This window comes from Mastomys coucha, unplaced genomic scaffold, assembly GCF_008632895.1.
Source record: "Mastomys coucha isolate ucsf_1 unplaced genomic scaffold, UCSF_Mcou_1 pScaffold18, whole genome shotgun sequence".
In the NCBI taxonomy this organism is placed as follows: domain Eukaryota; kingdom Metazoa; phylum Chordata; class Mammalia; order Rodentia; family Muridae; genus Mastomys; species Mastomys coucha.
In genome coordinates, this window is record NW_022196900.1 from 68,698,595 (window position 1) to 68,716,849 (window position 18,255).

Consider the following 18,255-nt stretch of genomic DNA (forward strand, 5'->3'; position numbering starts at 1 on the left):
AAAAAAAAAAAAAAAAAAAAAAAAAAATCTAGATGAAATGGATGATTTTCTGGACAAAAATTCTGATTTTCTAAGGTTTTGTTTCTTGTGTGGTCTGTGAGTTCCCATCTTGAAACACTTTCTCTTCTCCCTGCTCCCAGTCACCCTGTACTGATGCCTGTAGTGTGACTCTGCCCCGAGTGCCAGTTGTACATTTCCATCATAGTGTTTATCATTTGAAAGTCGGTCAGTCTAAACCAGGTCTTGTTAGAAAATAAATAGCTTCAAGTTTGGAGTTCTTATTTCTATCAGTACTTTTCTTTTGTATTACTGACTTATCTCAAATATATTTGAGATGTCTTAGTGGGTAACAGTGCTTGCTATGCAAGCATGAAGACCCAAGCTAAAATCCCCAGTACTCACATAAAATACCAGGCACTACTGCACATGCTTATAAACCCAGTATAATAGAAAGTAAAGATAGGATCACTGGGATTTGCTGGCCACCAGTATAACTCCAAGTTGAGTGAGAGACCCTGCCTCAAAGGATTAAGATGGAGAATATTCTAGTTGGACATCTGAAGCCTTCCCTGACTTTTACAGACCTGTGTGGCACAAGAGAGCATACACATGCATGTGTACATCTCCCATCGTATATGAGTTTCTTGAGCTTAGAAATTCTGCTTTGATTCATGTATATCTTCAATTGTATTTGGAAATATAGTGCTAGATATTTAAGGAAAGTGTTCAGATTAAAAATAAACAGACTGAACTTATACAAGAAATTAAAAGTAGGGCAGAATGCACCCAGAACCCACTGGCAGGAAGGATTAAGAGCATAGTAGGTGTTTATAAAGTCCCACTTTTGTGTGACTTTGTTCATAGTAATTTGACACAAAAGGAAGCTCCTGTATATTTTTATTTCATTAGTTAAGAGTCAGTAACTCGGCATGGTGAGATGGCTCAGTAGGTAAAGCTGCTTGCTGCCAAGCCTGAGTTCTCTCCTAGACCCAAAAAGATCCTTAGTTGACTCTTACAGGTTGTCCTCTGACCTCTGTTACACATGCCATGCCATGTTCACACCTGCATCCACAAAATAAATAAATGTAATAGAAGAAAAAGTTAGTAACTCAGGCTAGGAGATGGCTCAGTAGTTAAGAGCACTTGCTACTCTTAGAGAAGACCTAGATTCAATTTCCAGCACCCATATTATACCACCTGTAACTCCAGTTCCACAAAATCCTATGCCTTCTTCTGGCCTCTGTTGGTACCGGACACTCATGTGGTACACATATATACAGAGGTGAATCATTTATATACAGAAAATCTAAAAAAATTAAACTTAAAAACAAGAGTTAGTAACTCAGAGTAATTACCCATCTTTTTGTTTGTTTCATTTTATTTCATTTATTTGGCTTCCCCCCCCCCCCGAGGAAAAGGGATAACTGGGGTTGGAAAAACAAGTCTTATTCATAAATCAATAGGGTTTTGTTTTCTTGTCTTATGGGTATTTGTTTGTTTGTTTGTTTGTTTGTTTAAGACAGGATCCAACTATGCAATCCAGCATAGCTGTAATTTGCTATTCAACCCAGACTTGTCTTAAACTTGAAATTGCCCTGCCTACACCTCCCAGGTGCTGGAATTACAGGCATATGTCAGTGGACTTTTCGTTTTCTCTCCCTGATGTGTTTTTTAATGAAATAGACCTTTCCATGTTGCTAATATGTCATAAGTTTGTTAAGTTACTTCTTCAGTGGTACATCAGAGTCAGTTTAGTAAGATTAGACTCATAGTTAGTAAGTAGATCCTTAATATGTCTTGAGTTTTGTGTGTTTGATTTATTTCTACATAGCTTCTCATGACATGTGGAGGGGTGGGGATGAATTTGTCAGTTTCAGGATTTTGAGTAGTTTCTAGGAAACAGGACATTTTTCTTAATAATTCTTAGTGAGTGAAGCCAAGATACCCAGTTCAGATAACCCGTTATTTATGAATGAGGTGTCTTAGATGTTCTCTAAAGTACATTATGGCACTGTGTCACACTATTCTTGTTCATTCTGTCCCTGCTGTTCTCCACTGGTGTCACCCCTCTTCCCTTAGCAGTCCATAGAGCAGAAGCAGGGGCACACCAGCAGCAGTCTTCAGTAACTCACTGCCTTGTGCGAGTGCTAGCTGCACTGCCCTAGTTAGAGAGAGCTGGAGGCAGAGGGAGACAGGCATTGGTACCTTCATCCAATTCCAGGAGAAGCAAATTTGTGCCATGACAAAATAGAGGATCTGGATACAGATAATGATATAGAAGTTGCATGACAGGGTAAGTGAGTGAGTTTGTGGTAAAAGTTCTTTGTTAATTCATATTAGCATATATGTTGCCACTGTTCATTTTGACAATTTTAAATCTATTTACTGAGAGCAAAGATCCTCTCCTGTGAATTTGTATTGAAAATATGTTTATTTTTAAATGTTGTTGTATTTTTTAAGCTTTTCTTTGTAAAGAATTTTTTCAAATGTTATGAGTGTTTACCTGAACACATGCATGTGCATACCCAGTGCTAATGAAGAGTGTATTGGGACTTTTCCAGTTCTGAACAGTAGTGAGCGATCACTATATGGGTGCAGGGAACCAAACTTTATATCTGAAAGAGCAGCAGGTGCTCTTAACTGTTCCACTATCTCTTGTTTTGTTTTTAGCTTTTAAGACAAGGTCACACTTTGCTGACATAGAAACACTAATTTTTCCTCATCCCTGAACGTGCTAGGATTGAAGGCATGAGCCACCACACCTGCCTGGAATTGTGTTAGAATTTCTATAGAGATACTTCTTTCTTCATGCTGAGATATAAACATAGAGAAACACCATTTTTTATGTGGATGTTGATTAAGATTTAAGTATTTCCTAGAGGTACTTTGTCAGGAAGCTTTTCTTAAAGGCCTCTACTTTTTTTGTTTGTTTTTTTGTTTTTCGAGACAGGGTTTCTCTGTGTAACCCTGACTGTCCTGGTACTCACTCTGTAGACCAGGCCGGCCTCGAACTCAGAAATCCACCTGCCTCTGCCTCCCAAGTGCTAGGATCAAAGGCGTGCACCACCACTGCCCGGCAAGGCCTCTACTTTTGTATTACAAAGTATGCTTCCATTGCAGCAAAGAAAAAAGAAAAAACAGTAGGATTAGGTTAACTGAGTAAAAGTATTTGCTCTTATATAAGAGAGAGCAGGACTGTGGATATGTTACATTGGTTTGTTTAGTCTCTTTCCTCTTATGGAAGCCTATTTTCTGATGTTATAATCAAGTCTCACTAAAAATACTGTTTTTGAAAATAGTTCAGTGTATTATAGGAAATGAACATTGATCCTGTTACTGATAGTACTTACCTTTAAAAAAAAGATCAGTAACATAGGAAAACATTTAAATTAATAAAATAACCAAAGATGTGGTACTTTTATGTTTAAAAGGGGGCCAAGCTGGAGAAACGGCCTAGTGGTTAAGAGCACTGGCTGCTCTTCCAGAGGACCGGGGTTCAATTCCCAGCACCACATGTCAGCTCACAACTATCTATAACTCCAGTTCTAGGGGACTTGAAGCCATTTTCTAGCTTCCCTGAGTACCAGGCACACACTTAACATATATGCAGACAAAACACACCATACACATAAAATAACAGCATAGGTTTTTAGAAAGTCAAACTTACCATTCTTTTTTAATTTTTATTGCATTATAATGAGAAAAGTTACATAATTTCAATTTATCTGAATTTGTTAACATTTAGAAACATTTTAAGTAAATAGAATTAAATCACATTCTTGTTTTCCTTTTGAACCCCAACTCCTCCCAAAGACCCCCCTTCAATACCTATAATACCTTTTTTGTCATATTCTTTAAAATTTATAAAATATTATAACAATAAAAATGAGTATTGTAAAAGTTGTTTGATATAAAACAACAATCAATTTAAGTCTTATGTAGATGCTTGTCTATGGCAATACTGAAAATACATACATTTTTCTCAATATAAATTTTAAATAACTCCAAACATATTAACTATATTATTTCAAAATAATATATGACTACTAATATTTTCTTAAATGAACATAAATATATGAAGTGTTTTTTGTTTGTTTTATATTTAGTAGAGCTTAAAATCTTGGCTCTTACTATGGTAACTTGATACAAGAGTTACAAACGTCAAGCAAAGCATTCAGTCTTACTCTTTGTTGTTATCTTACAAACCCCTTCCCAATTTAATTATCTACATTTCTGTTGGGTATATAAATACTTTTAAAATATGCAAGCTGTTCTGAAAACCATAGTATAGTGTAAAAACATGAAATAAACAATACTACTAGTAGGCTGAGATAGGAGGAGCAAGTTCTCAAGACCATTATGTTGTACACAGCAAGACATTGTCATGAACAAACAAGCTGAAAGTGTCTATGGATTGTATAATATTGGATCTATTTCTCCAATTACCAAATTAGAGAGACCATTGGATGATAGTCAATAAATTTCTAATTCCTCATATTTTTGGATTTCAATCGATTAGGATATGTTGGTAATATTAATTTTCATATTAAGATATTAAGAAAAAGTAAGAGTTCTTGTGTGCCTGTGTTCTGCTGGTCCCAGTTACTCCCTGTGTTGGGACAGATGTGTCCTCCTCACCTCTGATCCTGGGCATGTTAGAGCACCTGGGAGTGGAGCTTCCTCTGGGTGTTGTGGGACCAGAAGGAACCTGAGCCACTGGGCTGGTGGAGCTCCTGTGTGCCTGGTCCCGCTGGTCCCAGTTACTCCTGGTGTTGGGACAGATGTCATGTCCTCCTCACCTCTGATTCTGGCCGTGTTCCAAACTTGACATTTTTTAACTGTAGAAAATAAAATGGGCCCAAGAAATTTGTAAAATACAGGGCCAGAAAATGGCTTATCAGGCAAAGCCTGAGGACCCACATAGTTAGGGGCAGACCTCACTTTCCCATTGCCCCCTTCCCTGCACACCTATACACTATACATACCCAAACACAGTTATGAAATGCAACAGATCATTAAATAGAAAATTCAGTAAAGCATGAGAAATAATGAAACTTTTCTATCAGTGAATATTTATTAACATTTGATATATTTTATATACATGAATAATATTAGATATATGATAATACTACCTACACCTTTCTATTCAGCTTTAAAAAATAAGAACTATGTCCTAAACACTTTCATATATGACCTTTTTAGGTAAATAATATTGTCCTTTTTTGGATTTATATTAAAAGATAACATATCTATGATTATAAAGACTAGATATGAATAGAGAATGTGAAATCCTAGATTCTTGTTTGAGTTGTGGAAAAAGAAATTGAATGGATGGGGAAAGTAACAGTTTTATTATTTTTTTAAAATTATTCTGTAATCTTTTTTTGTTATCCCCCTCCTGGTCTGCCCTCCAACAGTTTCTTATCCCATACCTTCTTCCCCCAGTTTTACTATTTTTAATCTCTGAGTTTTGTTTTGCTTTAGTATGTGGTAGGATATGGGTATGTGCATACATAGGGGATATAGAAAGGAGATATGCTGGTCTTTGAAGATTTTGGATTACCTAGTCATGAGCACGGAACTAGATGAAACTCCTCTTCCATTCCTAGTACAGAAATTCATGGGGGCTGGAGGTATGGCCTAGTGGTTAAGAGCATGTTCTTTCTGAAGACCTGAGTTCAGTTCTCAGCAACCATGTGAGATGGTATACAACTGTCTATAATACCAGCTCCAGGGGGTTCCAGTGTCTCCCTCCTCCATGGATACCTTTACCTACAGGCACATACCCACATGCGTGCACACACTCATAAGTTAAAAAAAAATGTCTTTCTAAAATTTACTTAATACATTATTCTTAGAGGATATATCAAATAATTAAGTTGGTAAAAATAAACCAGTAGTCTTAACCAAAAGTCTGAGAAGTGATCTGAGTAGTTTCTTACTTGTCCATTTGTGCTTTAGTTTTTTTACCTGTACATGTGACCAGTAATGGCACCTATCTCTGGGATGTGCATGTGGGATGCATGCATGCCACAGTACACCTATGGAGGTCTCTCCTTCTGTGGAGGTCCTGAGACTCTTTATCCACTGAACTGTCTTACCAACCTAGTCTTTAACACATAATGAATTAAAATTTCTCCTCTACATAAACAGTAGTGGAGGATTTGCTAATATGCACGAGGCCCTAGATTTAATCCTCAGTTCAGAAAGGATTTTAAGTGTGTTGTATAAGCTACATACCTCAGTGAAGCAGTTTAAAATTACATGCCAGTGTTGAAAGCATTATGAATCCAGTTAAGGGAAAACTATATGATTACATTTATGCAAAATATCTAAATTAGACAGATTTGTAGAAGTGAGAAATAGGTTGGTGGTCACCTAGGACAGAGGAGAATGGGAACTACAAGAAGGGAGGTCAGGAGTCAAGGGGTTGTCTTAAATGAGTAAGAGTGTCTTTGGGAGGTTGATGAAAATGCCTTTAGATCTTCTCATTGTGTCCTGGATTTCCTGAATGTTTTGGGTTAGGAGCTTTTTGCTTTTTGCGTTTTCTCGGACTGTCGTGACAATGTTTTCTATGGTATCTTCTGCCCCTGAGATTCTATTCTCTCTTCTATCTCTTGTATTCTGTTGGTGATGCTTGCATCTATGACTCTTGATTTCTTTCCCAAGTTTTCTAACTCCAGGGTTGTCTCCCTTTGTGATTTCTTTATTATTTCTAGTTCCATTTTTAGATCCTGGATGGTTTTGTTCATTTCCTTCACCTATTTGATTGTGTTTTCTTGTAGTTCTTTAAGGGATTTTTATGTTTCCTCTTGAAGGGCTTCTAGCTGTTTACCTGTGTTCTCCTGTATTTCTTTGAGGGAGTTATTTATGTCCTTAAACTCTTCTATCGTCATCATGAGAAGTGATTTTAGATTTGAATCTTGCTGTTTTGGTGTGATGGTGTGTCTGGGACCTGTTGTGGTGGGAGAATTGGGTTCTGATGAGTAATGTAAATGCATTAACTCTGTAGCTGTAAGTTATCTCACAAAAGCTAGTATAGAAAACAAACTGGAGCCTGGGGGAAGGGATGGTGCCCTCAGAGGCAGGTGGATACCTGAATTGGAGACCAGCCTGGTCTACAGAGTGAGGTCCAGGACAGCCGGAGCCACACAGAAAAACTCTGTCTTATTTAAATATTAGGAGTGGGATCAGAAGGTTGGCTATATTGGTCAGAAATGGACACTGTAACAGTAGCAACAAAAAAAAAAAAAAGCTTTGAAAGAGATCAGACGTTTAGATGGGTAGGAGAAGTAGTAAAGCGCTGGAGGATGGAGAGGAGCAGCATAGAGACAGTGTGGTTGGAATAAACTGAGCAAAGGAAGGAGCATTTGGATATGAGTTGGCACACAGGATAATGTAGGCTCTTAATGGCTGTGAAGATTTTTTGTTCAAGAGAGATGAAGACTGAAGGTTTTTGTAAGAGATATGATTTGACACAAGAACTTTTTTTTAAGATTTATTTATTTATTTTATGTGTATGAGTACACTGTAGCTGTACAGATGGCCATGAGCCATCGTGTGACTGCTGGGAACTAAACTCAGGACAGCCCCCAACGCTATGGCCCCACTTGCTCTGGCCCCCGCTCACTGTGGCATAATACACTATAGCTGTCTTCAGATACACCAGAAGAGGGCGTCATATATCATTACGGGTGGTTGTGAGCCACTATGTGGTTGCTGGGATCTGAACTCAGGACCTTCAGAAGAGCAGTCAGTGCTCTTACCCGCTGAGCCATCTCTCCAGCCCAAGAACTTGTTTTACTTTGTGTTTCATGCTTTTAAAGCATTATTTTCCAGTTGTGATGGTATACCTGTAATTCCACTACTTTAGAATCCAAGGCTAGCTATCTTGCTGCATCTGAGTTCAAGCCAGCTTAGGCTATATGAGGACCATTCTCAAAAAAACAAAAAAAAAAAAAAAAAAAAAAAAAAAAAAAAAAAAAAAAAAAAAAAACAAACAAAAAATTAGGGGTGGGGGGTTGTTTTTCTTATTTTTAACTGACACACAGTAATTATATGTATATCTTGGGATGCAATATGACATTTCATCCTGTTTATACAGTGCACTGATCAGACAAGTAATTTGCAAAACTGTCACTCAGGCATGCATTATTTTTGTGGGTGTATTGGTAACTTTGAAAGTCCTAGCCACTTACTTTAAAATGTTTAATTGCTGTGAACCATAGTTACCCTGCTGTGCTATGGAACATTAGCTATATATAGCTATATATACCTCTGCTCTCAACCCTTTGTTCCCTACACCCACCCAAGGTCTGACTTATGAGACCACTCCTTTCACTGTTAAATACAAGTAAGAAAATACGGGATTTGACATAAGTTGGAATTGTTCCTTTTGTTTTTGATGCTAGGGTTTTAACCAGGATTTGGGGCGAGGAAGGGATGTTATTAGTGGTAGTGGTGTTTTGTTTTTATTTTTGTGAAGCAGAGTCTTCATGTAGCCCTGGCTGTTCTGGTAGTCACCATGTAGACCAGGTGTCTTAGTGTTTCTGTTGCTATGAAGAAATGCCATGACCAAAAAGCAAGTTGAGGATGAAAACGGTTTATTTGGCTTACAATTCCACAGCACTGTTTCTCAAAGGAAATCAGGACAGGAATTCAAACAGGTCAGGAACCTGGAGGCAGTAGCTGGTGCAGAGGCCACGGAGGAATGCTGCTTACTGGCTTGCTTCTTGTGCCTTGCTCAGCCTTTCTTATAGAACCTAGGCCACCAGTCCTGGAGTGGCACCACCCACAAAAGGCTGGGCCCTCCACATCAGTCGATAATTAATAAAATGCTATATGCCATATAGCTGTATATTATGGAGGCATTTTCTTAATTAAGGTTTCTGCCTCTCAGATGACTTTATCATGTGCCAAGTTGACATAAAACTAGTCCGTACACTAGGCTAGCCTCAAACTCAGATCTCTTCTGCCTCAGCCTCTGTAGCTGCTGGGATTAAAGGTGTGTGCCACCACGATCGGCTGACAAAGGCTTTTTAAAAGTGGCTAGTGTGTTCAAAATGCATGTAAGAGTAGCTGAGGTGAAGCAGTATAACCCCTTGGAAGGTAACTCTTGAGAGAGATGAAGGTGACTTAAACCGCACTGCAGGGAAGGATTTGCTGGCAGCCCTGACACAGAAGAAAGGAAGTGGAAGGAAAAAGTGGAAGAAGATGCCATGGTTTTCACTAGAAGAATGAGGTTACAACAGATTAAGGAAATAATATGAGCTCTGTTTTGACACATAGCAGTCAGTCAGACATCCAAGGACTGATCTGAGTAAGCAGACTTGAGATGCAAGACCAGACGAGGTCACTTGAAAATTGCATGTAAAATCGAGTGCGTGTAAAATTAGTCCTCTAATACAAAATACTTAATAAAGAAGTCTGTTTTCCCTTAAAGTAGATTTTAAAATTCACCTGTCCAAAGAGATAAATGTGGGAGTTTTCTTGTGTTTCAGGATCTTCAAGATGAAGTTCAAAGGGAGAGTATTAATCTACAAAAACTACAGACCCAGAAGCAGCAGGTGCAGGAACTCCTGGATGAACTGGATGAGCAGAAAGCCCAGCTGGAGGAGCAGCTCAAGGAAGTCAGGAGAAAGTGTGCTGAGGAGGCCCAGCTGGTAAAGCCTGGCTGCACACTGACCACCCGCTACCTCCCTCTTGTTTCTGGCTTAGAAAGAAAACATTGCCTGCTTGTTAGTGGCAATCTAGCCAGCAGTTGCATTATGAAGGATTTGGGGGGATGCTTATGAAGAGTTATAGTTCTCTGTAGTAGAAATTAGAAGGGTAATAGTTTTCCAAGTCTTGATTACACAGATGTTACCTATGTTACACAGATGATGCCTCTAAGTTTCTTTTAGTCCCCTCCCCATTATCTTTCACTACCAAAAGAATACCTCAAAAGTTCCAACCCACTAACCTAGATATCTCTTTGTTTAACTCCCTCTCCTCCCATTCATCTCCATTTATAGATTTCTTCCCTGAAAGCAGAAATAACTAGTCAAGAATCTCAGATCTCTACTTACGAGGAAGAACTGTCAAAAGCTAGAGAAGAGTTGAGTCGCCTACAACAAGAAACAGCACAGCTGGAAGAAAGTGTGGAGTCAGGAAAGGCTCAGCTGGAACCTCTTCAGCAGCACCTACAAGAGTCACAACAGGAAATCAGTTCAGTGAGTGGAAAGAGCAGAAGGCCCAGAGGGGCCTTGTCCTTTTTGTAACTTTCTAACACCTGCCCCTTCTTCATCTGCCTAGTTAGTATCTCTAGTTGTTTGTACTTCCAGTTGGTGTCTAATGATTATTTACATGATGGACTAGAATAGGGGCTTTGTAGTTAAAGCTGTTTAGGGTTAAAGGCTGGCTCTGTCATTTAGTAGGTGAATCACCTTTGAATATCAGCTTTTTCATCTTTAAAGTTGAAGATTTAACAACAAGCCTACTTATTAGGGCTATTATAAGGATTAAATGAGGCAAAACACAAGGTAAGGTAGCATGGTATCTGATACATGAATTCTCAGTAAATATTGTCTATTTTTATATATAATAGCCTATGCTATTATGTGTTTATAATATAGAATGTATAAAATATATATTTTATGTCAGCTTAACACAAGCTAGGGTCATGTGGAAGGGAAGCTTCAGTTGAGAAAATGCTTATGTGAGATGGGACAACCCTGTAGGGCATTTTTTTTTCTTTTTGTTTGTTTTTCGAGTCAGAGTCTTGTCTCTCTGTATAACACTCTTGGCTATGCAGAAACTCACTTTGTAGACCAAGCTGGCCTTGAACCCATAGAAATCTACCCTCCCCTGCCTCCCAGGTGTTGGGGTTAAAGGCCTATCACTACATCCAGCTTAATTAGTGATTGACAGGAAGGGCTCAGCCTGTTGTGGCTTGTGCCATCCCTGAGCTGGTAGTTCTGAATGCTGTAAGAAAGCAGGCTGAACAAGCCATGAGGACCACCCAGTAAGCAGCACCCCTCCATGGCCTCTGCATCAGCTCCTGCCTTCAGGTTCCTGCCCTGTGTGATCGAGTTCTTGTCCTGAATTCCATTAATGATGAACAATGCTGTGAAAGGCTAAGCCAGATGATCCTTCTCCTCCCGAAGTTGCTTGGGTCATGATGGTTCATCACAGCAGTAACAACTAAGACACAACACAACTTATTGTCTTTTCTTGGGATTCTAATTTTTAGATCAAATTTTGCTCATTGAAATAATTTAGTTTTCTTGTTTCTGGTTTGGTTTTGTTGTTGTTGTTTGTTTGTTTGTTTGTTTTGGTTTCTCTGTGTAGCCCTGGCTGTCCTGGAACTCACTTTGTAGACCAGGCTGGCCTCGAACTCAGAAATCCACCTGCCTCTGCTCCCCAAGTGCTGGGATCAAAGACATGCGCCACCACCGCCTGGCCCTTGTTTCTGTTTTTTATTATTATTTGATATATTATAATATTTGATTCTGCCTTTTGTGTATTACTGTTGAATTCATTTAAATAATTGAGGTCAAAACAACTTTATCCTTTGTGTATTGGACTTTGTGTGACTTATTTTTTTAGGAGATACTTTCTAGGGCTCTTCTTTTCCATTTACAAATAGCTCCAGAACAGAGCATTAGCTTGTCTTACCCTATCTTCACTCCCTTCTCCAACAGGAATATGGCCGATCCTAAAACTTCTTATACTATATAGTATACTGTATATACATATGTGTGTGTGTGTATAGTATACATATACTATATATTGCATACTATGTAGTATACTGTAAAGTATACTGAAGTATACTTTAATTCCCTGTAACTCCCCTATAGCTTCATTGTTGAATCTCCTTTACGGTTACTTTGCTATCTTTTCCTCTAGTATCTTGGGCCTTTCTTTTTCTAATTATACTCTGAAAGACTGCCAGTCCTCAGAGACCTGAGACAGAATTCTTGGAGATTTCACAAGTTTTACAAAAACAAATGCATGCATGCTGACATTGCAGAAAGACTCACTGGGTGAGATTGTTGAAACCTTTAAGTCATGTTGCATTCCTAGAGGAATCTGCTGATGAAGCAAACTCATCCTTGAGTTAGTCTAGGGGCATAGCTATTTGTGTGTTATATATATATTTCTAGTATTGAATTGTTTTATATTTCTGCTTTGTATTGGCAGATGCAAATGAGATTGGAAATGAAAGATCTGGAAACTCATAATAACCAATCAAATTGGTGCAGTAGCCCACAAAGCGTTCTTGTAAATGGTGCTACAGATTATTGTAGCCTCAGCACCAGCAGCAGTGAGACAGCCAACCTCAACGAACATGCTGAAAGCCAGAGCAACCTAGAGTCTGAACCCATACACCAGGATTCATCAGTGAGTGGTTATTATTAAATCCCGCCCCACAACACACAGATTGATGGAGATCAAAGTTAGTGTGTACATACTTATGTGTAGAAGCCGGGGTCATCCTCAAAGTGTCATTCCTCAGATACTGTTCACTTTTTTTTTTTTTTTAAATAGGGTCTCTGAGGTCTAGGGCTTACCAATTAGACTAGGGTGGCAGGCCAGAAGCCCCAGGTGTCTGTGTGTTTACACCTCCCCTGCTCTGGGATTGCACACACCACCATGCTTGGCTTTTTGCATGGGTGCTGGGGATCTTAACTCTGGTCCACATGCTAGAGCAGCAGCTACTTTATCTCATAGGCTCTCTCTCCAGCCCCAGAACAGTGTTTTGTTAGCATTGTGTATAATATAAAGAAGTATAACTTTTATGTATGCGTGTGCAGGTACCCACAGAAGCCAGGAGAGGGTGTCAGATCCTTTGGAGCTGGAGTAAACAGGCAATTTAAGCTGCCTTGTGTGGGTGCTGGGAATTGAATTTAGGTTTCCTGGAAGAACAGCTAGTGTTCTTAACTGCTAGATATCCCTTTAGCCCCAACAATTGAAAGTCTTTCTTTTCAGTTTTAACGAATGTTCAAATGTAATCTAATTAATAAAAGTATTTTTTTAATACTAGGGTCTTGGGTAGCTCAGGCTAGCCTCAAACTTAATATATAGCTAAGGATGTCTTTAAGCTCTTTTTTAACTTAATGTGTCCGCCTGTGGGGAGAGGGAGATTCACTATTGTGCTCACCTTTGGTTGCACTCATCCATATCTGCAAGTATAGATACAAGCCATAGTTCAACTTTGCTGTCTTCTAATACCACTGTCTACCTTATTTTTTGGGACAGTCTCCTCACTGAAAATAAAGGCTGCCATTTTAGGTAGACCTGGGATATCTACCTGTTTCAGCCACCCCAGCATTGGGGTTATAGTTACACCCCACCATGGCTGGCTTTTTCTTGGGTGTTTCAAACTTGAACTCAGTTAATTCTAATGCTTGTGCAACAAGCACTTTACCAAGGGGGCCATCTCCTCAGCCCTGACCTTATGCACTTGGCCTGCCTGCCTCCATTTCCCATTTAATGGGAATAAGAGAGTGTGGTACCACACCTGGTTTTTTACTTACTTTTCTTAGAACATAGGTGAAAATCAGTATTTCTTGTAGGCATGGTGGCAGCTACATTTAAATTTTTGTCTGTTTCTTTTGTATGTATACACACACTAGAGTTTCCACATAGAAGTTAGAAGAAAACATGTGGAAGTCAGTTCTCTCCTTTTACCTTGTGACCAGGGAGTGAACTCGGATTATCAGTGTCTTTACCTGCTTAGCTATATCTGCAGCCCTAGCATACACTCTAAATCCCAGTGCTCAGGAAGCTAAGGAGAACAGTTGTGAGTTCTGAGCCATCTTGGGATATATATATATATATATATATATATATATATATATATATATATATATATATATAGTGAGGCCATGTCTCAGAACAACAAAAGCATTTCTATAGATAATAACATTTGGAGACAGGGTCTCACTGTGTTGCCCAAGTTAGCCTCAAACACCTGTGTAATTGCTTCTGCATTGAGAATTGCAGAGATAGCATGAAAACCTGGCTTAGGTAATAACATTATTTAAAGATTACTTTGTTTTTAAGTATCTAGGTATTTAATAGTTTAAATATTATTTTAATATTTTTTAAAATTAAATTATAATAAGTACATCCTTTTTCCCTTCCCTTTCCTCTAATATATCCCATATTCTGGTGAAATTCACAGCCTCTTTAATTGTTTTACACACACACGCACACACACAGAGTTTAAAAACTTGTTTTTAGTCATGTATTGTTATTTCTTTAAATGCTAGTACTCAGAGACAAAGACAGGTGAACCTCTGAGTCTGAGGCCAGCGTAGTTTACAAACTGTGTTCCAGGCTAGCCAAGATTTCACAGTAAGGCCCTGTCTCTCAAAAAACAAAGTTGTTAAAATAATCTTTCCCAAAAGTCTATGTTATATTTATGGGTGGGTATTAGTGTGCCACAATGTTCTTGTGGAAGTAAGAAGAAAACTTGTAGGAGTTTGTTTTCACTTCCTCTAATGAATCCTGGAGATTGAACTCAGGTTGTCAGGCTCACCAACAAATGCCACACCACCAGCCCAAGACAAAAGACTTTCAATCCATCCTGCTTGCATGTGTGTCTTTGGTAGGTGAGAAGTAGTCCTGAAATTGCGCCTTCTGATGTGACTGATGAAAGCGAGGTTGTGACTGCAGCTGATAATGAAAAAGCTAGTCCCAGATTTGACGATGACAAGCATTCAAAAGAGGTGAAGATAATTGTACATTCAATTGTTCTTGTTATTTATGTCTTAAATGATCTTTGTAGCTGAAAAATATTTACTAAAATTTTTCAAAGTATGTATATGATCAGAATGTGGGACATTTGAAGTACTTCTTTAAATGTTTGGTTACTAAAATATCTGTTTTAACTAAAAATTATTTCTAGGAAGATCCGTTTAATGTAGAGTCAAGTCCACTGACAGATGCAGTTGCAGATACAAACTTGGATTTTTTCCAGTCTGATCCTTTTGTTGGCAGTAAGTATCTTTCATTTGTAAGTGTATCCAAAACAATATTTCTGATGTATAAATTATATAATCATTAAGGCTTCAGTTTTCAGAGCGTATTTTTTACAATATAAATAAAGCTGAGAATAAGGATTTATAGTCTTATATTTGTTACTATTTAATTTTAACATTTCTACCATAAGATTATCTGATTAAGAAAATGTTTCTTCAGAGTAAAGGCTAAAGGAAAGATTTATTATAAGCAAGTAATAGAGATTGCTTGCTCACAAATCAGCATTATTTAGCTAATGATTTTTAAAATACTAATACCAGGCCAGGCATGGAATCACACTTCTGTCATCCCAACATTTTGCAAATTTGAGTTTAGCCTGAGCTACAGAACAAAACTACCTCAGGAAACTTTTTAAAAATGAAGAAAAGAGAAAGAAAAAAAAAAGCTAACACTGTATTTTGAATCATTAGAAGGTGTCAGGCATAGTGACATAAATTTTTAGTTTTAGTATTCAAAAGGCAGAGGTAGGTAGATGGATCTCTTGAATTCAAAGCCAGCATAGTTTACATAGCCAGGGCTACACAGTGAGATTATTATCTCTGAAATAAAACAGAAGTAACAGTGGAAGCTATAATAGAATAAGATGTCTGATTCTCTTTTCTTAAGATATTTCTAATTTTGGAAACATAAATCTCACTAGGCATGGTGATGCATGCCTCCCAGTACTCAGGAAGCAGAGACAGTCTGATCTGCAGGAGTTCCAGGACAGCCAGGTCTACAAAGAGAAACCCTATCTCAAAACAAAACAAAAACAAAAACAAACAAAAAAAGACAAACAGAAACCCATAACTCTGACTAAAATATATCATGACTGTGAACTATATTAAATGTTTCTTGTGTCAACGGTCTTTTGAATTACATTTTATTTCCAGAACTATCTTGTGAAACTGAGTTCTGTATCATAGGTGTTTGATTGTAATTCCAGCACTTGGTAAGCAGAGGTGGGAGGATCCTGTAGATTTGAGGCCAGTCTGGTCTACATAGCTTGTTTCAGCCAGGGCTCTATAGTCTCACACAAACAAGGAGCTGGAGAGATTGCTGGAGCAATTAAGCCTTGGCTTAATCAGCTTGCTGCTCTTGTAAAGGACATGAGATCAGTTTCCAGTATCCACGTGGCAGCTCACAATTCTCTGTAACTTCAGTTCCAGAGGATCTGATAGCCTCTCCTATCTTCCACTGGCACAAGCTAATGGCAGTCTTCTTTTTGCCTCACCCTCCTGAGTGTTGATTACAAGCATGAGCATTCATACTTCTGTTTTTCTTACAAGAACTTTATAGTTTCAGCTGTTAAATCCCGAGCTTTGGGGCTGGAGAGACAGCTCAGAAGTTGAGAGCACTTGCTGTACTACCAGGGGACCTGGATTTGGTGCCTAGCACCTATATTAGGCAGTAAACTGCCTGTAACTCCAGGGATCTGATCTGATATAACCAACCCTAACACACGCACGCGCGCACGCACACACACACACACACACACACACACACACACACACACACACACGTGGGTGGGGAGTCTTAATAACTGTAGAGATTTAGTTTAGTTAATTCTGTATCCAGTATGAGGTAAAGATCTTTCTTGTTGTCTAAACATTTCTCTGTCTCTCTTTTTTTTTTTTTTTTTGAGACAGGGTATTCTGTAGGCTGGCCTCAGACTCACTGTATAGCCAAGGCTGACCTTGAACTTCTGATCCTTCTGGCTCTACTTCTGAATACTGAGATTATGATGCATACCATCATAGCAGACATAAGGGGTTGTGCCACTTAGGAAAGTACTCAGCTAGTATAAGCTACACCCACAGCCCCAAATAAAGACTGTCCTTTCACCTTCTCTTTGTTATGTGCTCATGACACTCTTGTCAAAATTCAAGTGGCCATAGATGTGAGAGTTTGCCTCTGGCTTCTTCAATTTCTGAGCGTTTTGTTTTTGTTTTGTTGTCACTTAGTCAGGCCTTCTTTATTACATGAAATGCTGATGGTAATGTCTGCTCAGGAGCCTTGTGGGGAGTAGATATTTTGTTGGTAAAATTTTACCATTGTGTCTCACTTCCCCTGTAACCTCTTTCAAGCAAAGGTAAGTATATTTGCTGCTTATATTTGTTACTCTGCTATTGCTGTGATAAAACACTATGACCAAGGCAACTTAATGGAAGTTAGAGTTTGTTTGGCCTTACTGTTCCAGAGGCTTAGAAGCTTTTGGCAAGGACAGCAGGTCAGCGGGCAGCAGGCAGCAAGGCAGCGGGCAGCAGGCATGGCAGCCAGAACAGGAAGCAGAGAGCAAACATTAAAAGTCAAAGTCTTTGACCTCTCAAAGCCTGCCTCCCATGGCACACGGCGCTCAACAAAACCAAACCTCCTAAACCTCCCCAAACATCAGAGACTATAAAGGGTATTTCTCATTCAAACCACCGTGGCTCTAATTTGCCTTTTTATGATCTGTATTGAATCAATCTTTTACTGTTTATCATTTTAAATCTTTCATATGATGAATAGCATGGTTTTATTGAAGTAGATTTGTTATATTAAAGTATTATAGTATTGAAGTAGAATTGTTGAAACTGGTAAGTTATTGTTTAACTTAACTGCTTTTGTTTTAAAAATATCTTTTTCCACAACAATAAATAATTGTATTTTTCTTTTTACTTTTTTTTGTCACAGATGATCCTTTCAAGGATGATCCTTTTGGAAAAATTGGTCAGTATATTTTTGAGTTTGTTCTTAACTTAAATTCTGTTCTGTTATATCCTTATATTGTATTTAGTGAGAACACAGAACCTGGGTAGTTCTAGGAGATGAACTGCTTTTTAGTTTTAAAACTTCTCTAAAGCCAAGGGTGGGATGTGTGTGTGTGTGTGTGTGTGTGTGTGTGTGTGTGTGTGTGTGTGTATTTATATATATATATACATATATAAGCATATATATATATAGAGAGAGAGAGAGAGAGAGAAAGAGACAGAGAGAGAGAGAGAGAGAGGCATTTTTAGAGAGAGTGGTTAGAGCCTTGTAAATTTGCTTGAGAAATTGCGTGTGTCTGTCTGAGTGTGTCTGTGTATCTGTGGTGGGGTTAAACAGGACTTTGTGCCAGCTAGGCAAGTACTCTAGTACACTTGCAACTGAAGCCTCACTTTTAAAAAAAAGAAATAGTCAAAATGTTGTTTAAACATAGCATTGATGGTAGGGGTAGAAAGAGGGCTCAGTGGTTAAGACTGTACTGTTCTTTTTTTTTTTTTT

General features: G+C 38.4%; 1 protein-coding gene across 3 annotated transcripts in view; it reads left to right on the forward strand.

Annotated features, from left to right (window-relative positions):
- Eps15 (epidermal growth factor receptor pathway substrate 15) overlaps positions 1-18,255 on the forward strand; it is a 106,262-nt gene that overhangs the window by 65,177 nt on the left and 22,830 nt on the right. For all 3 annotated transcript variants that reach the window (XM_031378162.1, XM_031378163.1, XM_031378164.1), the window contains exons 14-19: positions 9,501-9,662; positions 10,014-10,211; positions 12,181-12,381; positions 14,598-14,714; positions 14,894-14,984; positions 17,683-17,718. In XM_031378162.1, the coding sequence (XP_031234022.1) occupies positions 9,501-9,662; positions 10,014-10,211; positions 12,181-12,381; positions 14,598-14,714; positions 14,894-14,984; positions 17,683-17,718 (805 nt within the window). The remainder of the gene's footprint in view (positions 1-9,500; positions 9,663-10,013; positions 10,212-12,180; positions 12,382-14,597; positions 14,715-14,893; positions 14,985-17,682; positions 17,719-18,255) is intronic.